General features: G+C 36.7%; 1 protein-coding gene across 1 annotated transcript; it reads right to left on the reverse strand.

The window, feature by feature from the left end:
- LOC103705879 (CCAAT/enhancer-binding protein zeta-like) lies at positions 1-27,342 on the reverse strand. Its single transcript, XM_039134495.1, has 17 exons — positions 26,575-27,342; positions 22,801-22,876; positions 19,944-20,063; positions 19,229-19,304; positions 16,628-16,696; positions 16,352-16,432; positions 15,410-15,481; positions 14,560-14,652; positions 12,313-12,507; positions 10,374-10,457; positions 9,501-9,644; positions 8,159-8,249; positions 6,894-6,948; positions 6,615-6,699; positions 6,211-6,422; positions 2,092-2,329; positions 1-404 (listed from the first exon to the last, which is right to left on the reverse strand). The coding sequence occupies exons 1-17, from the start codon at positions 27,239-27,241 to the stop codon at positions 18-20; spliced, it is 2,745 nt and encodes a 914-aa protein (XP_038990423.1). The 5' UTR covers positions 27,242-27,342; the 3' UTR covers positions 1-17.
- Positions 27,343-27,640: the final 298 nt, after the last annotated feature.

Here is a 27,640-nt window from a genome sequence, read left to right on the forward strand (position 1 = left end):
CGTCGTCTTCGTCGTCGCTAGCAACTACCTTCATCATGCTTTCTCGCAGCAAGATCGGGAGGTGAACCAGCCTCTGCATCACTCCCATCTCCAAGTAAGTCATCATCCTCCTCATCAGCAACTCTGTCGAGATCATCATAGTCATATTCTCCATCAGCTTCTTCCAATGGGCGATGCCCAGAACCCAGCATGTTATCAATCTCCTCTTCCTCACTCTCGTCACTTGCATCCAGAAAGTCCTCTGCATCTTCATCATCTTGTGAGGCCTTCTTCTTTGCCTTTGGTTTCTTTGACGAGCTTGTTTTGTTCATGTAGAATCTATGGAAGACAACATCCTCAGGAGGCACTTCATCCTCTGCCAACTGTAGTATCTCGTCACCAATTAGATGATGGTTCAGGTCAAGCTGCAGACAAAAGAAGCCAGGTCAGTTTACTGGAGATAAATGTGACCTAAAAATTTGGAAAAAACATGATCTATTTTTCATAAGAAACAGAGCATAGGATGGCAAAAATCAAATTTCATGTCAAGGTAAATAAGATACAGTTTGCTCGAGATCATAATTTAAATGTATCTACGCACGAAAATATGCCCATTTACATATGTACAATCGTATGCATGTACATATTTACAACATATACATATAGATAGATAAGGAAAAAATTGAAGCAAATACTATGACAATTGCCAACCCAGAAATAGTGAAGTCAGAAGCTAAAGTACCACAGCTGTGGAAATGTGAGAAAAAGATTATAAGAAAAGGCAAGGTGTACCATGTCCAACAGGATACAGGGAAGGAGTTGATGCAGGAGGAATCAAAGAAGCAAATTCTAAAACATATAATAAGAAAGATTTCATAACCAGGTGATTATATGCCAAACAAGCGGCAGGGCTTCTCTTTGACAATACTCAAATAGTAGCCTGTTTTAAAAATAATGCAGGGAGTGAAAAAGGTGTTCATATTTTACAGTATATTATGGATTTAATATCCCTTATTTTGTATGTGGACGTCTGCCCTCAACATCTGTCAGACATGATTTCGTAGACTTGAAAGATTTTATAACCAAGCGATCATGATGCTAGACAAGGTGTAAAGCCTGTCTCATTGATAAATACTCTCGCATGAGCTAATTTAAAAAATGACTCAGAGAAAAAGAGATGTCTATTTTAAAGGTATACTATGTATTTGTATCCTTTATTTTGTATCTACATGTCTGCCCTCAACATCCATCAAACATGCATCACACACACCTAATACTAGCAAAATAAAGGAGAGCAAAATATGAATTAGATAATCCACTAAATAAATTAAAGGCTGCAGCATAAAATTCAAAAGTAGCGTTCATGCAGAGGAAGTGGAAATGTTACTAGCATGACTGATAATAATGCATCATATAGATAAAGCATGCACAAAGACACTGTACGAAATATTTATGCAGAAGTTCACAAAGAAATAGAGCATTTCTTTATTTCGGGAAACAGATCAATATTTTCAAGAAAGAATATGACATATTCCAAATTTCAAAGAAAATCACCAGTGAATGAAAACATTTTAGAAAAATTTGTGTATCTAGCAAGTCATGATAATAAAATCCAGACCACGTTTCTATAATTAATGACTAGATAGTGTCAAGAGTCAAGACCGTGCCATGAAGACAACTAGACAATGTTTGATAGATTGCATGAGCTAGAGCACTTGGATGGCTGAATGAAATACCATAAAATATCCCACATATTTTGAGGGAAAATGCACTTGGAATGGTATATATGATAGGGCCCACCATTGGTTATGGAATGGAATCAGCCACATCTATAAACAGTACCTCGTATGTCAAAGGTAATTTCCAAAATCCCAAAATTCTAGGGACACCAACATACAGGACACATTATGGATAAGGTATTTGAGCATTCAAACATCCCTAAAATTAGTATCTTTGCTGCATAATTGACTAGCAAACCCAATAAACTATGCAAAAATGCAATTACAAGGTTATGAGATCGACCAAGTTATAAAACCAAGACCAGACATTTATGAAGTACAATGAGGAAAGCGCCTCCAGTAGCAAGGAAAATTGTGTGGTTAAGAGACAAACCTTTCTTGCAGGTGCAATTTGAGATCCACCATGCCATGTACCTTCTGCTCTCCGGTTTGGTTTTGGTTTCTTCTCCATGAACTTATCAAGAAAGGCACCAAGCGACAAGTCATTTAGTGGATCACCATTATAAACAATGTTGGCTCCTGATAATATTGTCCGAGCCATGGTCGCTACTGATGGGTGCACATGCGCAGCCAATATTGTCAACTCCCACCAACTTGCATGGTCCGCATTGCTATTAAAACAAGATAAACAAACTCAAACTGTATCCATGATGCAATTACTAAAGTAGGATGCAGTTGGTTATATATGACCCTTTAAACCAAAAATATCCACAAGCAGTATCCTCTATTGCAAACGTTAAAAGATACATTTGCTTCATGGAGAGGAAGATAGAGAATGACACAAATGCAAGAACTAAAGAGAAATAAAATGATATAACACTATCACCATGATTCTACTACTTCTAAATGGATCTACGCACCATGGTATCAAAAACAAGTGGTAATAATGGAGTTAGGTCGCAAAATCCCTAGTATGCCAGACAATTGACAAATCCATAGCATCACTCTACACAACTTAGAACACATCGGACCAAAAAGAAAATGCAATCCATTCCACAACCCCCCCCCCTCTCCCAAAAAAAAAAGGACATCGATTCATTTAGCAGAATGCTCACAAACATCCACATTTTATGAGCACACAAGTACACCCCTCCATCATTTGCACATGTTTATAAACCAACATAAAAGGGCACATGCAGAAATTCAAACTGCAGATCGTGAATTACAGAAATTTGATATCGCATAAATCTGGTTTTTCTATTTGTTCTCTAAGCATTACGTGTATCCCTATACTTTGATTTATTTTGTTACCAAATGTCGAAAATTCAGACAAACTTCTACAGATGACTGAATGGCCGTGACCAAGATCCAATTACTAAGTACCATGAAATGCTCTAGTTTGGATAATAAGAAATCAACTCTAAAAGAAGGGTACAAACAATTTTCATTGGAATCACTTTCGAATATGTGTTGCAAAATAGTAACCACTAAGACGAGGAGACTAGAAACTGATCTGAAACCACCCAAATCCACGATCATTGTAATTTATACCCATAAGAAAGGTAGGCCGAACCGAACCGAACCACCCAGTTCGGCCCGTACCGAGCCGAGTAGCTGATCAGTGGGAAACCGGGTTGGTTCGCCTATTGGAATCGGTTCCGACCCCGAACTACGCCACAGCGAGTTCCGAACTTGACCGAAACCGGCCAGAAAGGCCCTTACTGGACGAACCGCTGAAACCGGTCTAGAACCATTCGGAACTGGCCGATTCCATTGGAACTCGGTGCGAACCGTCCCAGTTCGCATAGAGTCGACCCGGTTTGGAACCAGGCCCCCTCCCCCTCTACTTTTTTGTTAAAAACAAGGTGGTTGGGAAGGAAGGTGTGCCATAAAACAAGTGTTGTTTTTGGAAGTTTGTTTTAGCCGTAAAACATGATGCAGAGGGCAAAAGATTCAAATCAAAAAGGCAGATCCGATGTAACGCCCAGGAGTACATCGACATCATTGAGCGACGATAAGACTACCAGATGGATAAATACTTGCATCTAGCAAGTAAACGAAATATTGAAAATTAGGCTGCTCTTGTACTTCTAAATTTTACAAAGACAATAACGAACTGTATCTGCAACACACTATCTGAACCCTCGATTTTAGTACACCGTAATTGAAATCGATATAGAATGACGAACTTTTTGGCCGGTTCTGCGTAATGTGATTTACAAGATGGAGCTTGATTCAGAAGTCGTAGCCCTGTCTAGAAGAGGTAAGTTAACTTAAGTGAGATATACAAATTAACTGGTATCTTCAATTATTAACATATTATAAGACGGTTCTTTTTTACAGACAAAATATTTAGAGAGGGCACTGACAGCCTTTGGAGTCTCCACAGCTGTCGCAAGTAAGAAAAATTGAATCTAAATATATTAACACATCAAGAGATTATTTACCTGGCACTAGATGGTTAGTAATATGATATTATCCTATAATGTAATTTTCTTCCATATTTTTACAGCTGAATGGTGGATTCATTTTGGTTTGTCCATAAAAAAATCTTAAGCGGCTAGCTATCTGGATCCTCTTCCATCGATTTTCTTGAGTGAATGTGGGCGCAACTGGTCACTTTTGTCCTCATCTACAGCAAGAGAAACCGTTTGACACAAAAATGCCTCAACAACCTTATATATGTTCACAACAATCTGAGGTTGAGATTGAAGTGCATTAATGAGAAAGTGGAGCTAAAGTACACAATCTTATCCATAATTCTTCGTTGATGATGAGGAGATCCTATGATTGATGGCTTGTGGGCCAGCAGCAGAACCGGAGCTTGATGAGAGAGGATTGTCTCCACAATCGGTCTGTTTCGTAGCCAACGAGGCTAGGGTCAATGCAGGACAATGGGCAAAGAGCAATATTCCACATCCTTCCAGTTGATCAGCCATAGCCATATAGGAGTCGATCACCACGACTCCTTATCCAAGACATCCTCGGATATATGTTTGGAGAGATGCTAACGAGACCACTATGCCACCCGATCGATTCGGTCAAAAGGGCGACATACCTCCTAACATAGCCAGAGAGAGGGGCACGAAGGATAAGCATAACAGAGAGTGGAACGAAGGGTAAGCAGGCAGCCAGTGCCATGGATTGCTAAAAAGGCAGCTGCCCACCATACCAAAAGAGAAAAAACAAAAGGCACCTTACAACTCGTAATGGAGAGTGTGGAGGAACAAATTCACTCAAATTTAGAGACTAGGAACAACAATTTTGGTGGTCATGGATCTGCTGACCAGAAAAGAAGTAGACATGAGACCACTGTTTATTAGACAGCCGCAAGGTGGCCTTCAATTCACCGATGAGTCTCAGTTTATGCATGGCTACACTGGATAGAGGACCATGGTGTACAATCTAGTGGAAGCCCGCGAGAATTCGATTGCATATTAGAAGACAAGCTCCTCGAGGTCATTCGGGAAGACACAATGCAGCTGCAAATAATCTCGCACATGGAATAAGATTTATAGACGTATCAGATTTTAAATTGTTATACTGGATTCTATTATCCGCAGCCACGGACAATCCATGACGCATATGAATATGGATTATGGATATGGTGCGTCTAAGGTATCTTTCAATGGCTACTATCCTATGCAGCCCGGAGCATCTTATGGATCGAATTTTGTTGCTGGCTTATTCAGATGAGCTCCTTCACAACCATTTTATCAGCTAGTTTATCAGTCAGAAGACACCTCTCAGAGCAAGAGCTTCAGCAAGAGATCCAAAAATACTTATAACTCGGAGTGGTGTTCTTTAAAAGGTTGAACATACAAGATTATATCGCCGCTTAGTTAAAGAGATGGGCTGATGTGCCTTCTGACTATGCTAATGATCCGAATATCTGCGAGAGGCATTGCCACATGACGAGATTTTAGATATCAATATGTATGTTGTACTTTAAATATATGTTATTGATTGTATTATTTTATATTTTTACCTTACTACTTGATTTGAGAATATTTCATGTTGCTTCTTATGGCATGCAGCATCTCACTAATTATTTTATGTTTTGTATCATTTTAAAACAATAAGATGCATCATTTAGATTAAACCGGAATCATAGAAACATCAAAAAATATCAAACAATATAAAAAACATCAAATTAGACTTAAAAATCATTAAAAAAATTCAAAGATATTGATTACCAATTAAATCAACTTGAAAAATTTCTTAAAAAAATGGGGTGTGCCCGGTACGAAATCGGCACGCCCAAGCGTTACCATTTGTCAGTACGGTACCGAACCGATACTGTACCGACCCATCCGCCGACCAATATAGGTCTCGGTACTGGTTCAGGGACCTTGCACACAGGTTGGATCTTTCTCCAAAAAAATTAAATTGGACAGATAACTAGTCACATTTTTCTACTGCATGCACAGTAGGCAACTAACATAGTTTAAAGCTTGGAGTTTGATAGCATGTCTGACATGGGGAAATCAACAGTATTGAGTAATGTATTTCAGACAATAAAGCAGATACTTTGAGAGATGGAAACTAATACCAGTAGGAGGGTTCCCTATGACGTGGATCGTAACCTGCAGGTAGTTTTGACCTCATATGAGATGGTTGAACTTCTTCTTTGCTTCCATCACTTACAGTTTTAATTCTTGAACCATCATCGACTTCAGAGTCATAATCCTCCTTATAATTTGAATTCTGCAATTTTTTTACCAGCTTGTGAAGCACTGGAACAGCCTGAATTGCTGAATTTCCCAGATGGTGTCATAGCCAAATCCTCGGTGCCTTCTTGATGTCCTCGAAAGTGCTCAAGATCATCATCAACAGACTCATTTTTGTAGCACCACAGTCCTGCAAATTGGGGAAGTAGAAGCCTTACCATCTTTTTATAACCCCAAGACCCTAAGGGTAATATTCAATTGCCATTGGTGTAAAGAAAAAACATACCCACAAGGGTGGCTTTGCTTTAAGAACCTCAGATAGTATAAATAGGCATCCACCATGCATATTGAGGGGGGCGCTGAAGAGCTGCCTGTTCAAAGAACAAAACTAAGGTGGTAAAGATCAACATGGTAGAGGGTATTTAAAACCTGAAATAAAAGTAAAACAATGCCTTCACCAACATGGTAGAGGGTATCTCAGATCATTTCCATTATATAGAAAACAATGTCCGTGTGTGATGCATTGTTGTAACCAACAGATTTAAAAATAGGAATTGGCCATTACTCTTCAGGCAGTTCAATTGCCGAACAATAACCATGATCATCAAGACTTGTCAAAACTATTTGGAATAAACAAGTTCATGAACAATGACATAACACTACATTTGGTGAACCAGAAGTCTCATCTCAAGACATTGAATGAGACGGACGACCAAATCAATCAGTTTTCTCACCATAGAAAAACACCAGGTCATTGTTTAATTTAGGCAAATTAAAGTATGAGAACTTGCTGCTGCTCAGCTCAGCTGCTTATATATGAAGTGCTTCCCTGCCACAAGAAGCATGAGTGGAAATGGCCGAAAGAGATGCTGGAATTTTGTCAATAACAGCAGCCAAGCTGCCCCAGTTTTTAGTTTCTGTAGCCACAGAAATATCATTCTTTGAATCCCTGCAAACTAACAGTGGACTGCAGCAGGTTACAAACAGCCTTAAGGAAAAGATGATTGAAGCTCCTTAGAATCTCAAACATCAGAAAAAAAGCCACTAATTAAAAGGATGCTTCCACAAGACTTCCTAAGCACAACTCCAAACAGGAATGGCCTAGGTCGAAATTAGTCACCATATCCAGTGATATCGATAAGCAATTTTCAACTATGATTTGTTTGAAATTTATTACTATTCCATGGAATCTAACATTTGAAGCCATATCCAGATTGTCAGGGCAACACTGAATAAATGAGTATACATAATCAACTTAAGTCAAAACTATTAAAATGGCACTTATGTGAGAATCATTTCAACCATTGCATATTATTCTCAATACCACAGAGACCAAACTTTAAGGACGAAAATGAAAAGGGATATGCAGTGGTTATTGTCAAAACAACCTCGACCAGAATTAAGAATACAACCTTAAGTTAAACATAAATGTTCCGGAAGTTCAACTATATGGTATCAATAAATCATAAGTTATTTAATGCTATAAATGTCACCTACAAACCAACACAAAAGCCTATGAACTGGATAATTCCGTTTTGAGAAGGTTTTTTCCATATCCAACCATCTCAGTTATTAGAATACCAAAAACAGAGAGTTGACCAGCATAATGCAGAAGCATGCGTCAATTGAGTCACTAGTTCAACTAGTGAAATAAATTTGTATTTTTGGCAATTGCACAAAAATGAGCAGACTAGAAGAGTGCAACTGCCAGAAACATCTCAAGAGGAGAGAAGCCCATGAAAATCAGTTTCAAAGAACAAGACAAATCACATTTAAAATAATGGGAAAAAAACTCCCATATGTATGAGATAGACAAGTTTCATCACCAACCTGCATGAGGCGCTTTTGAAAAGGCAGCTACCCGCTTTAAGTTTATATCGTTTTTCATTGCTTTGACCAGTAATCCAAGAAACATTTCTGGCTGAAACATCAAAGAAACATTGTTGATATATTAAAGAAACAAAGACATATTCAAGCAAACGGATGATAATCTAAAATAAATGTTTTAATGATAAAAGGACCTTAAGGAACAGAGCAGGAGGTTTTTAAAACTGCTTCAATGGATGCTAATAAATGGCTACCAAGGTGTCTAGACGGAAATCCATCGGCATGCAAGCTGATCACCATGTTTCACATAGGTCCTTGAAACCAGGCACAACAGATTTAAGAAACTAGTTGTGCATTGTGTAGAAACATGCATGTCAACAAGCATCCATGTGGCAAATAAGCACAAGAATCCAGAAGGTTGAAACATTGGATAAGCCATTAGCAGCTACTCATTGATCGCTATGCTGCAGCTAATTTCTTAATAACCCCTAACGATCTACAAATCAGCCTTCAATTTGAGTTTCAATGATGTTCCAATATTTCTAAAAATGAGTGAAAAAGATAAATTTACTAACTAGTGGGAAAGAATTACAAGGGGCATCCCAACAATTTGCAACAACCCCCTTCCAGTCGAGAGAATATGCCAACTCAGTGGCTACACGTGCATTACAAATATATATTAGCTCGTAAAACACATGATTATTTGAAATGCAGTTTCTATTGATCTTTAAGAAACGAGAATTATCAAAAATGTAAAAGCAATGTGCTACGGTGCAATCTGGTTATTCTTTACAAGAGAATAATCAGAGCTTCTGAAGAGCTTATCTAGATGTCAATGGAGGGAAAGGAAAAAGAATTGGTTTTTCTTTTTGTGATTCGGTTGGGGGGGGGAGTGGGGGGGGGATAGAATGTGGCATGGAGTTCCAGTGCATGTTCCTATATTCAACACTGGAATGAAGAATACATAAGGCAGTGCATGTGAAGGACAGGTTTTAACATGCCTGTTTAGGGGTTATGACCTGGACGACCAAACTGCAAGAGGTTACAAAACTTGATTTCTAACAGAAGAATTCTTGATGCATGTATATAAAATGTTTTGAAAATTTTAAATAAGCGAGACACTTTGCTGATTATCTATCTAGATTTATTCCGTTTATCAATTAAATTTTAATTGTTTTAAAAAATTGCGGTTTTTAAGTTGTGAACATTCAGGATCCCTAAATGCAGGCACCAGAACTAAACAACATGAGCCCATTCATCCAGTGAATGAACTATCGAGCAACGATTACACTGGAAATTTCAAATACAAAAGCATGAAGCAGGCAGCACGCAAAAGGCAGATGACCTTAGATGAAGTCACGGCAGCAGGAGTCAGAAGCTTTGAATACAAAGCACGATAAAAACGGTCACTTGCAATCTGATTCTTGGAAGTGATCTGATATAGAAGCATTAATGCCTGAACCCCAATATTGAAATTTCCAGAATGGACCTGCATTCAAAAGGATAAAGTTGAATGAATGTTCCACAATACCAACCTTATTTTCAAGAATGAAATTCCAACATTACTAATGTTTAGACCTGTGCAACTGTTGGGTCCGGCTGGGTTTAGGCCAGTCGAAGTCTGACAACAAGGCCAAAATCTCCGGCCCAAAACCGGCCCAGCCTGGTCTTGAACATGAAAACATGAGCATAAGCCTAGACCAATTGGAAATGAGGGGGCCTGGGCCAACCTGACCAGCCCGCCAGGAGGTAAGAAAAGAGAGGGAGGGAGATGTGGTTGTGGTGGCATTCATTTTCGTAGGGATTGGGGGAGGGGGGCCGCGAGAGAGAGAGAGAGAGAGAGAGAAGGGGGCAGAGCAAAGGGGAGGGGTGAAAGAGGGAGGACAAGAGAGAAAGAGGCTGGTGCAGGTTGGGGGCGGGGGTGGGTAACCACTGAATGAGTGGTCAGGGTTCTCCCATCCCTTCCTCTTTCTTTTCTTTTTCCTAATTTCAAACTTTGAATATTTGATAATACACATAATACTAAAATATTATATATATTATACAAATCGGGCTGGGCTGGGCTGGGTTGTGAAATGTCAATCCCGTAAAATTTCAGGCCTGGGCTCAGGCCATCAGGCCAAAACCCTAAACCCAGGCATGGTAAAAATCAGGCCAGGCCAGGATGTGTCTATCCTGCACAAGTCTAGGAATGTTGATGTCCAGCTCATTAACTCACCAATCTGAAAAGTACTGGCGTTTGAACTTCAACAATATCATCTGCTTCATCACTTGAAACAAAAGGAAATGCTCTGTTAACTCCCTGCAAAAAATGAGGTGCCAACACTAGATGTCTAATTAACATTAAAAATACTGAATATCCACCTTAACAAATTATTCCAAACATGAAAGAAGAACTATTTTTCAGGAGAAACTTAAACAGAAATCATCAAATACAATCACTTTCAGATTGGAAATTTTGTTTATGCCCGATGGCAAGTACAACAACATGCATAATTGCCACCTTGTATTAGGTGAGTTTTTTTATTGGATAACTACGTCCCCAAGCCCAAGGTCTTAACTTTTTCACAATAGCACTCCTATTGACTTCGGCTTTACTAATGAATGAATCAGCTTCGTTCAAACCCATATTATGATTAGCATTTGCTGCTGCAGAATAAACCAATTGTAAAATTGGATAAGATGCTCGATAAGGCATGAGTTCCAGTATCATAAGTGTTTCCTCATAGGAACGTCCGCGAATCTGATCAATTACTCTTTGCGCTTTTAAAACAGACATACATATATGTTGAGCTAAAACTTTTATTTCTCTATTTTCTTCTCTACCTGAACTCTGGTTCTTTATCATAAGGTCATCCCCCACCAATGCCAATGAATGATAAGTACCTTTTTAGTATTTTTATTTTTTTATTTTACTTTTTTATTTATATAAATAATATTTCTATTAATATTTAATATTCAAAATATTATTAAAATTTAAATAATTTAACGATGAGATTTGTTGTTGTTTCTTGCAAAAGAAAGCTTGCATAATTACACTTCATAGACTTAGGAAGACTGGAAGATTTATCTAGAGGTAACATATATCAAAAAGATGTCCTTAACATACACTCCATATTTATTATTTTTTAAAGTAGGTAGTCTTTTTTTGTTTTGGTTACCTAATCCCATGTTTATACCTTGATATTTTCCTTTTTAGTGATCATTTTTGCATGGAATGATAAGCAAAAAAATCCACATTGAACTCATAATAACTAATCACGAAATCTTTTAGGAAACTACGGTCTCAATCAATCTATGGATGCACAAGTCACACAGCTGATTCTCTTATAATACATTTCAGTAGATCATGGATTCAACAACTGGTAGAGCGAGACGGTACCTTCAATACTGTACTTCTCCAACATGAAATTGGCACTAGTATGGATGCAGAGTCATCCCCACATCATAGGGATGTACCAATTGTCCTGATCAGCACCAACCAGTAACAAGGCCAATATGAAGCCTGTCTCAATCAGGACAGCAACTTATTTTTCAAAATATAAACATGGGAATGGGAAGAACCGGCCATCCCAATTGGTATGAGCCAAAGCCAAGGCTGGTTCAGTCAGTACCAAGCCCATCCCATTTGGGAGGGCACATTTTTTTAAACAAAAAAGGTGGAGGGGCATGTTGGCTGACAAAGTTAGAAACGTAAATGGCAAATCGATCAAGCATTAAAGCATGTTCAAAATTATAATAGAAACAGAATTATCCGACTCAATAATAAAAAGGAAACATGCTAAAATTATTCAACAACCAAAATATGGAAATCTAGACTTTGCAACCATTTAAATAGCTTGAAGCTTTGACCTTGCATGGTAGAGATTGGAGAACAAAATTTAATACTTGTGCTACAGTACTACAGACAATGCACTCCCATAGTCAATTATGCCACAGTACAAATGCCCATTAGATCAATACAGTAGGCAACCAAATGAACTTCAATACAATTCATATCCATACAGTGCATAAAAAAAAAGATTGACTTTATATCCATATTACATATTAAAGGCCCCAAAAAAAAATTAAAAAAAAAATCCTCAAATCGTTATCACCCTTAGTACTGTTATTTCAATCCTTGCAGTAGATATTAACGGATATCTTGACATACTTACAGTTAGGACTGCAGACAAAAGCCGAGAATCCATCTCAACATTAGATCCCAGAGATGGTTCCTTTTTGCCATTTTGAAGAGAGCTTGTCATTTTACCTTTAACTTTTTTGCTTTTTTCCTCTCCATCTACACTTTTCCTATTGTTTTTTGCCTTTTTACACATCTTTTCACCATCATTAGCCTCTGAAATCAGTACCTGAAATAGCAGATACAAGACACTAAGAATAATTCTTGAAAAAATTAAAATGGATGTACAATTTAAGCAGGTGTGTACGCTCAAAGTGTTATATAACTAGAATCTTTTCTAGAACCTTAGAATGGAGAATGCAACAAATCACATCCATAAAAGGAGCCCCATCAAACTACTTAAAGACACGACAAAACTAAAGGCAAATCGCTTCAGACTAATTTGAATGGTTCAAGCTTCAAACTGTACCACCATTTAATATATAAATAGTGCGCTGGTCCCCTTGCAGGGCACTATTTAGAAATATTGTAATGCCGCCAGAGTAATCCATTTGCTAGATTCAAACAGTTTGCTTACCGTTCTAATGATGTAACAATAGAGATAGACTGATAGGTTTCCCAAGAAGTGATAGCATCTCAACTAGAACGATACACGAGCTGAAAAGGATACGTTTGACATTACCTCTGCTTTTTATGAACATTTCAGGGACTAGTATAGAAGATAAACTTTTGAACATGATTAGCAATTAGTAAATAAGCATTACTAATGCACATTTAAAAGTGTAATGGAAAAGAAATGGGATGCAGAAGGAATATGTCAGGTATCATTTCGAATTTGGATGCTAATTCTACGAAAAAGAGGTTCAAGTCACATTAGATTTTGATATTTAACTTATGTCATACGCATGGTCCGCCGTACCGACCGTACTGATGTACCGATGGGTGCCGGTACCGAACTGGTACCACCAGTTCGATTTGGTTCACGCATCCAAAAGCCTCAAAAAAATTTAGAACCGGTATAGGCCGGTACGGGCTGGTACCGGTTTTTAACACCGAATCGGACCGGTCAGATCCGGTACCGGTTCGGTACGGGTTGAATCGGCCAGTACAGGCTGGTTCAGCATACCATGGTCATACCCAAATTATTGAAACTTTGTTCGTCAATATAGTTGTCAGTGCATCTAATTTTTTGTTTGCATCCATCATTGCCATTTGCCAAACCAAGATTACGACCTAAGGCTGCATTTGGTTGCGGATTAAAGGAGGGTTAAATGGAAAAAAGACCCTTTCAACCCATTTATTCGACCTTAACCTGACAAACACTAAAAAAGCAACCAATTTATTCCGAGGGCAAAACAGGCATTTTGCAAGGTTTCTAAAACAACTTATTCCACCTAACCTAGAGTAAACTATTCCACCCTATCGGGTGGAGTACTTTATTCCGGAGTAAAGAGGGTTAGGGTAAGTTAACACACTTACTCTAGGTTAACTTACTCCAACCAAATGCAGCCTAAATGGGTTAAAATAATGGTTCTAGCACCAATGCTAAACCTAACCTAGTGGTCCATGTTTCGGGCATAGCTTGAGACTTGAATATCATTCAGGTCAAGTCAAAAAAGATCCAGGTGTAATAATCCCACTTGCACAAGCATGCAAAGCTTCTTCAGAAGCATATTTAGCTGTCAGGACTACTCATCTTTTCTTTGTTCAGGAATCATAGAAAAACATGTTATGAGCAATGATAAACAATTTGTATGTGTTCCTTTAATTGCTTTTCTTTCATTTCTGGCTCTAATCATTGCTTGCTTTTTCCATTGCATATGTTGTCAAACTTCTAGAATTGACTGTCAATTCATCATGGTACCTGTCAAAACAACAGCTATTAAGAGAATTCATAGGAATTGTTCTTGTAATTGGACTTTGCTTATTACAAAAAGTAGAGGACAACACTCGATACGCCTTTGAAGGAAAGCAGCTCTGACTGTAATAATAAAGCTGGCCATCAGACTAATGAGATAGCATTATAAAGAGAGATTAAGAGAGAACATATGATCATGATATCTAGAACCTGAGGTTAACCAAAAATGATGGTTCCCCACAATGCATGTATTCTCATCTTTATTCAAAGAACAGAAAAACAACAAAAATTAGCAAGATAATGACTAGGATGTTATATCTTGTCCTGAAAAGAAGCATTTAGTTATTGAAGATGGCAAAGCATGGCGATGAGATGAGTTTTGCTCCAAAAGCACATATCAAAACAGAGAAGTTTGAACTGTACCTTAAAGAGTGCGAAATATGCATCAACTAAACGTTTTGCTATTTTAGGTCCATCTCCTTTTTTACTAAGAAGAATCTGACTCAAAAAATTAACCTGCAGAAGAATACGTAATTATTACAACAAGAAGGCTTAATATAACAAGATATTATATTTTAAGAAATAAAAACGACATGAATATGAAAGAGGCAATCAGCAAAACTATATGGTTAAACATGCACTTCAACTGATGAACAAAAATGATTTATCTGAAGCAGAAAGAATAAGTGCCAGATGAAGTCAACATCTGCGCCACAATATGCATAATAGTGAACAATGTTAGATGCCCAATTTGTGCTAAAAAATTTATTCATTAATCTAAACACATTTATGTTTTATTTAGTTCCATCAGAGGAAAGTGCTATTCATATTGGCATCTATATTTCCTATTTTTATTAACAATGTATTGTTAACAATATGATGGGCACCATCGAGAACATATCTCTGCCAATATCAATTGCTCCCAAAGAGTCAAAAATACCCATGCATACTAGCACTTTTACAGCAGGATCGCCATCACCATTCCCACACCTACCAGCAGTTCTCAAGTCGTGCAATGAAGATTAGTTGATACAGAGAGCAAATCTTCTAAGAAAAATTAAATATCAGCAAGGAAAAACAATCAGCAATTAAAACTATCATTCGCCCCCTGAATCATGCAGGAAAGGACTGCAGATTCCTAGAGAAGCTAGCTTATATCTCATTTTTATAACTCCAAAACAACCCAAAAACAGAAAAGAAAGAGAAGAGAACTAGTAGACAGTTTAAAGTGTGTTATTTTACAACAAAAAAGGTGCAAATGATGGAAACATACAGCCTGATATTTTGCACGCAATCCAATATGAGGTCTAAAGATAAACGAATCCACCTCATCAATAACCACTGCCTGAAAAGTACAAACAAAATACAAATATGAGACTGACTGGAAAACTCAACAATGAAGCAAGAAATACATCACAAATTAAACATGCAAATACAACAACATATGTGTAAATATGTTATGGTCTATAATACCATTTTTCCTTTCCCAGTGGGGTCTTTTTTTGGTGGGTTTTTTCGTTTTCCTTTTGTTCTTTTTTTTAGCTTAGCAAGAGAGAAGGTTTTAGCTGGAATACATAACTTTCCCGATATCTAATTTAGCATTTTTCCTTTCTTGTTGATATCTTCATTACTTAAAGAACAGAAGTCATACAGATTAAAGGACTTAATGTATGACTTATATACAGAAACTCATGAAAAGAAAAATTGGCAATCAAGCTAAAGATATGCATCTTCAATCTTTTTGTCATTATGTACTCAAATATCTGGTCAATAAATGCAAATTGAGAACATAAAAAAAATACATCAGAAAAGGAATCCATATTTTTTCGCTTGTCAGGACCATTATCAGCATACTGGCATGACTGGATATGAAACTCAAGACAGACCAGCACTGAAAAACATAATAAATATTAATATAATAATTTTGCATATCCTGATTCCTCATCTACTGACATTTTCAGCTTCTAAATTTCAACATACTGACAAATGGAATTGATGTCCATCAGTCAAGCTTAAGCAGTACTCCGTTCCTGCAATATGGCTCAAGGGTTACAATATACTCTCATAACTATATGTCAAAGCTAGTCTGGGTACCTGACCAAATGTAACAAAATAGGATCGGGCCAATTTGAATCTAATCAATAGAAGAGGGAAAAAAGGCAACTATAAACTGTATTTGACTTTTGTTACCAGGGACAGGGAAAAGGTGATTTACCTTCATATTAGGATGTGCAGATAAGAGGCAAGACAAGTGATAGGCAGCACTAGATGCCGCTTTCCTCTCCGGATCACCAAGCTGCGTGAAGCCAACAATGGATCATGTTTTGCACTATTTGCAATTAAAATTCATTATTGACAGGATTTCTTTACTTGTCCCAAAAATGAAGAAATGATAAGAACTTTTTACAAGAGAAATATAAAAAGAAAAGCACTCATGAAGCTTGAAATAAAAAAGCAGAAGACAGGCTGCAGGTAGAGAAATGTTACTTACTTTATTGACAAGAGCAGTGAGCAACCTGCGCTCTTGTTCTGATTTACTCTTCAAAAGGGTGTAAACTGTCTGCAAAGAAAAGCAACAAAAACATGATAAATTATTTACTCCAGTTAAAGAGCTATGCTTTGCCATGAGAAACATGTGGTGCTCCTGACTTACCCCTCAAGAAATCACCATTAAAGTACATAACAGGGCATCTTTTGGTATACAAAAAAGGTTCTTTTTTTTTTTTGCACATTGGTCGCTGAAATATTCCTTGTGGTATTTTAATCCTTGAAATATTGCAACATATTGTTTACACATCCCTCAAGTTAACTAGATGACAACAGAATATTCTACTTTTATTCTCCTAGAAGTGTTAATTTCATATCTTCTGGACATTTTAGATTCTAATTCTCAAACTTAACCAACCCCTTAACATGTTCCCCTCCACTGTTGGTCCCCTAGCACCCAAATCCCGAAAAAGAAGGCGAAGTGAGTGAGAAGATGCCAACTCCCGAGACTCACATGTACAAACATAGAACTTTTGCAAAGTTTTTATATAAATTTATATAAAGTTATAAACATGAGCAAATCAGGGATTAATATTAAAATGTCAAAGATTTCAGGGATTAATATGTAAAGAACCCTAAAAATGTCAAAAATCACCCACACACTAGAAGATTTGTAAATAGTGGTAATGACAACCAATATAAAAAGAAACCACTTCGTTATCAAACATATCTTATTATCTAAGCCAAAAAAAAGAAACAAAGTTGTCCTCCAGAAAACCAAAATATAGCACCATGACATGCTTCGACTCCAAAGGTTAAGGCCCCATTTGGCAGAGCTTTTGATGGGCTAGAAAGCACTTTCTGACCCTCCAAAAGTACTTTTGAATAGAATAGAGATGTTTGATAAAAAAATCGAGAAGCTGTTTTAGTTTTGCCAGAAAGCTAAAACAGCTTTTTGGGAGAAAGCTCCAAAATGGAGCTTCTTCGGAAAAGCACTTTTAGCATATATCAGAAAGCTGTTTTGATTTATATTTTTTTAACCAAAATACCCATAATAAAATATTATAATTATAGAAAATGTCACTTTTATATTTATTAACATATAATAATTATAATTATAATATTTTATACCTTTATTATTGTATTATACTATAAATATTATATTATATTATATTATATCGTAATACATTGATATGTTATGTTATATAATATCAAATTATGTTATATTATTATGCTATAGTATACAATATTATAATAATATTATATTATATTATAGTAATATTATACTATATCATATATTTATGTATTAATATATATTATATTTTATTATGCTCCGTTGTATAATACTATGCAATGTCCTTTTTATGGCCATTTTGTCATACCAAAAGTACTTTCTCAGTTTGTTTGCCAAATACATATTAAAATTCTACAGCACTTTAGAAATGTAGTTACTAAACAGCAAATAGCTTTTTATGAAAACTCTACTGTCAACAGCTCTGCCAAACGAGGCCTAATTACTTGAGCATGCATTAGTATTTACCCAAGCAATTCGGCATAAAAGGATCTCAATATGCTCTCACCAGCCCACTAGTCCTTACCAAAAAAAAACTGCAGAAATTCAATAATAAATGATTTTCCAGTTGCATGTCTCCCAAGTCCCAAACAAATCATTACAAAATTTTGCAAAGACTCTCTTGACACTAGTTTTATGAATGTGTATATACTTGAGATGGCTATTAGGAGGACTAGTAAACAAATGGCAAGCTAAACAGAGAGCAATTTTTTAATAGAACAATGTAAATTTATCCATATGCACAAATATATAGACCCTATGTATAGTTGTAAATAAATGTACATTAGTATTAAAAAAAGACTAAAAAATAAAAAATGGCAAATTAATCACAGAACAAAAAAGTGGTGCTTTTAAAACAAATCATGCAACATCATGCTACTCCAGCAAGTGGTTAGGCATTGGCGATATATATGCAGGTTGAAGTACCATGGTACTAGAGTGTCATGGTTTGAACCATGGTATTCCCCCCATAATGGTTTGCTGATATAGGTGGTATAGCACAGCATCTACAGTAGTATGTTACTTTGGTACACCTTAAAAATGGGCACTACTTACCACAGTACATACCTCATAATACCAAGGTATAAGGCCATATGTACCATGATATGATCAGTTTTTCTAAACAAAATATAGTTCAATCTTCTTTTTGTTAATAAAAATTTGATATGCAATTCATTAGTCAGAAGAGACCTTGATAAATTAATATTTTAAGAAATCAAATCTTCACAACAAAAATGATACCAGACTTGTATAAAAGTTGCAGGTGATATTCAGAAACTTAAGCACCCAGTAGTCTTTTTCAAAAGTAATATATTATGTTAACTGACAAACAAGGCTATAACAAGGCTATGTGCGAAGCATAATTTTGAAAAAGTAACATGCAAGTAATAAGTTAAACAGCACAATAACATCCTCACAATATAGCACTGAAATGTATGCAGAAAAGGACTCAACCAAACCAAGCATAAGATGTCCAGCATACTTGCAACTGTGTAGGTAGAGATTTGAAAGGAAAGAGGATTGTGTACTAACCTTCATTGCTTTGTCTTTGAGATTAGGTAACATATCCTTTAGTGCTTCCTCGAGTGCAATAACAAATCGTTCATATCTATAATGAAAATGTTTGAACATAATAAAGACCACATAGAATAAAATAAAAAATATATATATAATTTTGGCTCCTAAAGTAGACTCCAAATAAGTCATGAATTACATGTCAATAATTGATTCTTCTAAGTCAATGGTTAAGTATGGTCATTTATAGTTATCTAACTTATCAGTTCCAATCTCCATAACTTCCGCACAAATATTTAGGCCTCTTTCTCCAATACTTGCATTAAGGTACGTTTAAATTCATCTGTCATTGGAGGTCAGATGAAAAATATCGCAACTTTCAGCTGAAGAAGTTTTTCTTTTCCTTGGTTTTCAATCAAACATTGCAATTTAAACTCCAGGAAGGTTGAGCAATAGTCAGACGATGGATGAAGGGTCATAGACTGGGGGAAGGTTTAAGAAATCATGAATAACAGTAGTGAAGATACTTGAAGATGCTCAATACAAGTATATAATGGAGCATTGCCTACAACAAGAAGGGATGAAAAAAATGGTTCCATGATAAACATGCATAATTAATTCAATAACATTAAGATCTAAAGTAGAACATTAAGCAACATCAAGTATAAGTTGAAACATATGGTGTGTGTTAGCCTTCTTTAGATTTTGAGGGTTTGTTTTAATAAGGACGCACCTTTGCTTCAAGCATTCCTCCCAATACCAAAACAGTAAAAGAGAGAAACCATCTTTTGTTTCAGGCAAATTATCCAGGGGATGTTGGAAAAGGCTTTTCAACTTGCGATCTGGCAGTAACCTGAAAAGATAAACATTGAATAAGATGTCAGAAAAATAGTTGTTACTTTTGAAGGCTAAACCCATTATACAGCAGCAAAGAAAAGAAAGCAATTAAAAGTAGTTTGTATCTCATGATGATCGACAATCTTTGAGCAAAGCACACCAACTGTAGCTAACACATAAAATTAGATCTTATTGGTGTGCCAGCTTTGTGAGGGTAGATTAACTAAAAAAAAAAATCCAAGTTCCAGGTTTTTTTGCGCTTGGTAAAAGCATCATTTGAATCATCGAATGTCCTCTCACAGAAATGACAGCAAAGCAAGCTATTTATATCTGATGGAAAGGGAAGCGAAAGAAGTCCATGTGCCATCTTGGCATAAAGCCACTTCATCTTCCAATACATTCATGCAAGTTAAACATCATCTAAGATTTGCAATATTACATGAACTTTCCCCCTGTGAAGAAGCATTGTGCAAGAAATTATGTTTTCTAACTTTTCGACAACTCAATCTCAACTGTCAAGTCCACTTATCTTCACTTCTAAAATCCTCTTGGAAGTCAGTATACCAATTACCAAATAATGTCCAGCATAAATACAACAAAAGCCTTAACTATGTAGGATGGTTACTACAACCACCAAGAGAACCATGGAAATGGTCTTGTCTTATCTCATTTAGGAATATTGATAAGTTGGGTTCAGGAATTGCTATATGACCATCTAACAGCAGCAACACAACCCATGTATCTTGCAAGCACTGAAACTGTTAGAAAAGCTAGCAAACTTCTTTTCCACCACTTTCATTCTAAGTGACAATCTACAGAGATCTTCAACATCATAAAGAAACTGCATTTCAACTGCATTTCATCTTCCATCAACTGTGCATGATGCAATCCAAGCTTCCATTTGATCCGCTTCCTTCTCACAACCTCTTTCAAGATCAATTTCTTGCAAATGTCTGAAATACCAACACAATTCCCATTGCCGCAAGCACTTTTCCATACAACAAAGCTAACATTTGTATGTATATAAAGCTAAACACCAACTCTTGAAGCAGAACCACCATAAAACATTCCTTGAAACTCATTCCTGAATCCTACCAATGACTTATCCACATGAATCTTGCTTTTTCTTTTTTTTGTAAATCATAATGATGCCCCCCTTCTCCTGCCCACCCTCTTTTGCCCACGTGGATGCACACCTCTTTTTTCATTATGCATGCCAAGTGAAGTATCCTGCTAAAATTTGCAAACCGTTGGAAGTTGTTTCCAAACATTCATATCCTTACATGCAAAAAATCTGAATTAGTCTTTCCTGATTCTTTCACATGCCTTCTCACTAATATTCCCTAGTTTTTGGAAGATCTACTGAATCTCCTCTTTTTAGATATCTTATAATGGGCCCAAGGCTAAAATCACAGAGTTCACATCTAATGGCATATCTCTTAATATCTTGATCTCCACTTTGTTTTCTTTTCCTTTTTTTCTTGGAAAGGAGAGGGGGGGGCGCACATGAATTTGGTATATTATAAGTTCATTATAAGAAAACATGCAAGATGTGCTAATGCCTCTTATCATTATGAGAACAAACAATCATGTCAAATAAGAAGAAAAGTGCAGGAAAGTAAAGAAGCATTGATGACCACAAGATCATATATTGACCAATGACACTGAAAAATAATATAATTGATAGAAGCAAGCACTAACACGACCACCTAAAATATTCACAATCAGTAAAAATGGTTTGATATATTTAGGGATACAGCATGAGCTATGACAGTCATAGCTACAACAGAGGTTGTTGTATCTAAACAACATTCAAGATTTTCCTGTATTGGGCAGCAAGAAATATTATAAGTAAAAAAAAAAGTAGGATAAGACGCATCCTACTAAAATTCTCATTCCTGAATCCTACCAATGACTTATCCACATGAATCTTGCTTTTTCTTTTTTTTGTAAATCATAATGCCCCCCTTCTCCTTCCCACCCTCTTTGCCCATATGGATGCACCGATGCACACCTTTTTCATTATGCATGCCAAGTGAAGTATACTGCTAAAATTTGCAAACCGTTGGAAGTTGTTTATTCATATCCTTACATGCAAAAAATCTGAATTAGTCTTTCCTGATTCTTTCACATACCTTCTCACTAATATTCCCTAGTTTTTCGAAGATCTAATGAATCTCCTCTTTTTAGATATCTTATAATGGGCCCAAGGCTAAAATCACAGAGTTCACATCTAATGGCATATCTCTTAATATCTTGATCTCCACTTTGTTTTCGTTTCCTTTTTTTCCTTGGAAAGGGGAAAGAAGAGGGTGGGGGGGGGGGGGCACAGGAATTTGGTATATTATAACTTCATTATAAGAAAACATGCAAGATGTGCTAATGCCTCTTATCATTATGAGAACAAACAATCATGTCAAATAAGAAGAAAAGTGCAAGAAAGTAAAGAAGCATTGACGACCACAAGATCAAATATTGACCAATGACACTGAAATAATATAATTGATAGAAGCAAGCACTAAGACGACCACCAAAAATATTCACAATCAGTAAAAATGGTTTGATATATTTAGGGATACAGCATGAGCTATGACAGTCATAGCTACAACAGAGGTTGTTGTATCTAAACAACATTCAAGATTTTCACGTATTGGGCAGCAAGAAATACTATAAGTAAAAAAAAAGCAGGATAAGATGCATCCTACTAAAATTGAAAATTTTTGACAAGATCTACAAAAGGATATGCTGCAGACCTCAACAGGAACAACTCCTTTAGTGCTTCGAAGCCAGTAAATGCATAGCGTTTCCCTACCCTTGACGTCACCATAGCTGCATTAAACAGAACAGCCCCTTAACTTAATTACCTATCATGAAAAGATTAAAAATGGACAAAATAACAGAATGAAAAGGAATGAACCAAAAAAAATGATCATACAATACTCTTGATTATGATGTGTTGTTAAAACTGCTTATTTTAGATCATAATATTATACAATTACCATGGCATTGCTTTATTTATCTGTTACTGGTCCAAATAAATGTAAATGGGCCTAAGCAATATGACTTTAGGCTCACATATGAAGAAGTACAAACATCAGTTGCTGGCCATTAAAATAGTAGGCTTCTTGGTTGTGCAACCAGAAGCTGTTAACATGGAAATTATTATCAATATAGAGGAGAAATACGCATGGTTCAGTTAAAGCAGTATGCCTGCCTAATCTTTCTTGTTCTTTTCCTCTCCTGTCTTCACCTTGGTTATCCGCTTATTCTCCCTGCTGGTTTAATTCTCTTGAGCTATCTTCTTCCTTTTTTCTTTACCTTCCTTTCTTTTTCTATTATCTACAGATCTATCAGAGCATTGCCATTAGGCCAGTACTCTGATGTGATCATCTCACAAGTGTGTGGTTGCCATCTAACTTTTTAAGATCTAATGATTTTAAGAATAACTGTGCAATCACCAAAAAAAAAAAAAAAGAACAACTGGGCAGACTTGTAGTCGCATCAATTATAGAGGCAGAAAAATCAATTTACAAGTTCAGCTAGCCACAGTGGTGAATCCAATGGGGGGCTGAAGGGGGCCACAGCCCCCCAAAGTTCACCAATTTCTCTAAACATGGTTCCTGAAATATATGATGCCCAACCCCACAAATTCCATGTGCGGCCCCACCATCCTGTTTGTAGCCACTAATCTCATGTGCCCTCTATAATTTAAAAAGATTATATGATATTTATACATGACAAAGACAATGGATGGTGGATCAGCACCCTTTGTCCATTAGTATATGTTTGAATTAGCATAAAATTAGTTAGTTAGGATTCTTGTATTCTAACAAAAACTCTAATCAAGGAAGCTAGGAATTCTATTAAAGAAGGTACATGAAAAATTATATCAAAGAGCAAGATTAGTAAGACCCATGGCCTTTTTCTCTCCCAAATCTCTCTATTATTATTTTCCTTTTACGCATTTTTCTCTCATTTTGTTTCATAGCTGTGAATCCCTTCTGTCAGTTTGCACATATAAAAAACTCATCATCATTTATTGTAGTCCCTGTTTCTTTATTGTAGCCATGCCATTTTGGTGATGGTATAGTATAAATATTGTACAAAATAACTGATATAAATATATAAATAAATATTATTAGATGCCCACTTATAATTCCATTATATAACTACATTAATCACCATAATTTGGTAATGTGGCCCATTTAGGAATTTAAACACAGAAATCATATCTAAAGAAAAATGTCTCGAAAACCATTATCATTATTATAAGCCCTATTCCCTTGAAATGCCATTTATAAATGTCTTAATACATTAAGAGCTTAATATAAACATCACTTTAAATTTTTCTCTTTAATTTCTATAATGACCCATATTAAAATTATAATGGCTTGTGATAGCATTCTTCTTCCTTTTTATATTTGGCCACCCAATGTGATGATCCTGGTTCCACCCCTAGCTAACCAGCAATATTTTGTGTCAATAGCTTGTAGGAACTTGTCAAGACTGCATCGATGAAAAGATCGTTGCAGAATAGTTCATCCACATGTGAGCCTTTATCCAGAAGCAGTAAGAATTACTCTAACCAAAAAAGTGATGAAACAAAAGCAAAATATATAGAAGCTTGTTTATTTTTAGGAAGATATAATTTGATAGTCTCCTAGAGTGATCTAAACAAATGCCATAACCATCAAACCTTCCCCAAATTATATGATCTCCTCTATGTGTCCTCATTCAGCAACAAATCCTATTAAGTGCTACTTCTAGTATTACTACAACCTTTCTGAACTTCACTCACAAATTCTATCCGTGTTAAATCAGGTCTTTGCCTTCTCTTTCCTTGTCAAGACTGCATCGATGAAAAGATCGTTGCAGAATAGTTCATCCACATGTGAGCCTTTATCCAGAAGCAGTAAGAATTACTCTAACCAAAAAAGTGATGAAACAAAAGCAAAATATATAGAAGCTTGTTTATTTTTAGGAAGATATAATTTGATAGTCTCCTAGAGTGATCTAAACAAATGCCATAACCATCAAACCTTCCCCAAATTATATGATCTCCTCTATGTGTCCTCATTCAGCAACAAATCCTATTAAGTGCTACTTCTAGTATTACTACAACCTTTCTGAACTTCACTCACAAATTCTATCCGTGTTAAATCAGGTCTTTGCCTTCTCTTTCTAAATCCTTCAACAAAGATTCAAGTATCCCTCCTTGTCAAAACTCCTCAATCTCTATTTCACATGCCAATACCATCTCAATTGATTCTCTATTGCTTTATTCTTATTTGGAAAATTTCAATAGTTCCTCTAATATACTCTTCCATCAATCCTAATGTTATCGGACGTCTATCTCAGTATTTTCATTTATGTTACATTCAAATTGTTTTCTTGGATCCTTTTTGTTGTTTCACATTCAGGGCATACAACATAGCAAGCAATGTTGTTACTCTATAATTTAGCTTAATTCATTAAGATATGCATTGGTCTTATCACCTTGAAAGAAACCCTCCACTTCATTCACCCAGTTGTAACTCAATTTTATAAAGTTCTTCATTTATTTACCCATTCTTTTGAATGTTGGATCATTCCATCACTCTATGGTATTCCTTGTCCAAGTCATCTTGACTTTGGCCTTATCTTCATTCTATTTTTATTAAAATTAATTTGGGTACACAGTATCTTTTTATGCTTTTTAGGCCCCTGTGCTCTTCAAACATTTCACCATAAACTAATTTGGCATTTAAACATGTCCTCTTCTCAAGAATCAACACCATATAACCTGAAAATAGCACAAAAATCCTTCCTGTATCAATTATCAGTTCAATGATAAATTTCTATTTGAATCATGTCAAGCAAAACTATCAATCGCATTGGTCAAATGGATTCTTCCAACCTCATGCCTCTGCCTTTTTCGGACCATAACTTTCATTCCAGACTCTGATTCAAGTAATGCTAATATTTGGAAATTATATCTCCCAATTTTCCAAGGGCATAAATACCACCCTTGGACTAAGCATGAGTATAGTTTGGTGATCACTCTTTGATATGTTGCCTTCCCTGGTCCAAGACTATTGCTGTCAAACTAAAGTTTCTCACTCCAATTTGCAGCATTTTAGCACTATGGCCCTGAGCTTACCTTGAACTTTCAAAGACATCCAAAACACTAGATAATAATAAGAAACTCCCATTACTCCAAAATATAAAAAATGTATGAACTTAAAACCCTCATTACTATAATAGATGCTTTTAAGGTCAGACCCCGATTTCATCATCTTCTCTTGTGGAATATTTTAGTCAATTCAGAAAGAAATATACATATGTATGGTAGACTCCCTGAGAAACACTGTATACATGCTCCAGTAGATTTTAGATGTAACATTTCACAGGGTTTAATTTGGGAAGACTCTTTTGAGGCCATCAAAAATATGAATTCAGGTTTCTTCGATGAACTGGATAAAATAATGTAAAGAAAACCCCCGTTTTCTGGATGCTTTGCATAAAACATCAAATGAAAGAGGACTCACATAGTAGCGCATCGAGTGACCTCATGTTCGCGATTGGATTGTCCTCGACCAAGCACGTGAATGCCGAGACCTTATCCGCCGATGTCCCCGACCTTGCCGTCACTTCAAGCAGCCTCATATCCCCGCTCTTCCTCCTCGACGAATCATAGTCCAGCGTGTACTGCCGCAGCAACCTCTCCGCGACCTCCTTTTTCTTCGAAACGAGCCTCTTCAGCTCCTCGATCCCCAAAGACGGGACCTTTTTCCTCCCCTCTGGCCCCAGGACTTTCCCCTCCAGATCGTCGGCGTCATTGTACCAGTACCCCGACAGCAAGCTCGCCTTCATCAACGGCAACATGGGGAGGTTCTTGTCATATTTAGCGTTCTCGAACGGATCGATTTGCAAAGGATGGGGCTTGGGCTTGGGTTTGGGCTTGGAATCGGAGTCGTCCTTCTTGTTCTTCTTCTCGCCGCCATCGATCTTTTCGGGAGCCGAGGGTTTGGGATCTCGGCTTTTGGGGGGTTTGAAGGAACCTGTTTTCCGGAAGTCGGAGTCGTCGAAGCCGGCACCGGAGGCGCCGGAAGATGGGGCGAGGCCGAGGGAGGAGACGAAGGAGGCGACGTCGGATTTGAGGAGCTCGAGGTCTTCGGGGATTTGGTGGGGTTTCTTGGGCTTCGACATCGCCATTGTTTCTCCTCTACGGTGCCGCTGTGAACCGAGAGGATAAAGGAGAGGGGCTTCAGAAGAATGACGGTAGGGTTTTAGCGGTCGTGCAGTTCTTGATTTTGTTGAGGGCGCTTAGGGGAACGTGGGCGGTTCGGTCCACTCCGGCGTGGTTTAAATCGGAATCTCGGGTCGGGCGTGAACCGGATTCCAGTATTTGGATTCGGGTCCGATTGACGCAGATTTGAAAGCTGTCTGATGAAGAAAATTTCCAAACACGGATGAAAATGCTCCTGACAAGCAGGGCATATTTAGTTAGAGATAATTTCACATAAAAAAATAAATCATATATTAGTTTAAATTAAATACCAACAAAAGATGGTATTTATTTTTTCATGCTAGGTTCCCACTGGAGCCAATTTA

The sequence above is a fragment of the Phoenix dactylifera genome, chromosome 15 (genome assembly GCF_009389715.1).
Source record: "Phoenix dactylifera cultivar Barhee BC4 chromosome 15, palm_55x_up_171113_PBpolish2nd_filt_p, whole genome shotgun sequence".
Lineage (NCBI taxonomy): Eukaryota > Viridiplantae > Streptophyta > Magnoliopsida > Arecales > Arecaceae > Phoenix > Phoenix dactylifera.

What these genes read in the sequence shown, in the direction of transcription:
- LOC103705879 (XM_039134495.1), bottom strand. Translation starts at nt 27,241, where the DNA reads ATGGCGATGTCGAAGCCCAAGAAACCCCACCAAATCCCCGAAGACCTC. An exon ending in AAGGAGTTGTTCCTGTTGAG is followed by an intron (nt 20,064 to 22,800) that starts GTCTGCAGCATA and finishes TTATCTTTTCAG; the next exon opens with GTTACTGCCAGATCGCAAGT. An exon ending in AAGCAAAGCCACCCTTGTGG is followed by an intron (nt 6,423 to 6,614) that starts GTATGTTTTTTC and finishes TGACACCATCTG; the next exon opens with GGAAATTCAGCAATTCAGGC.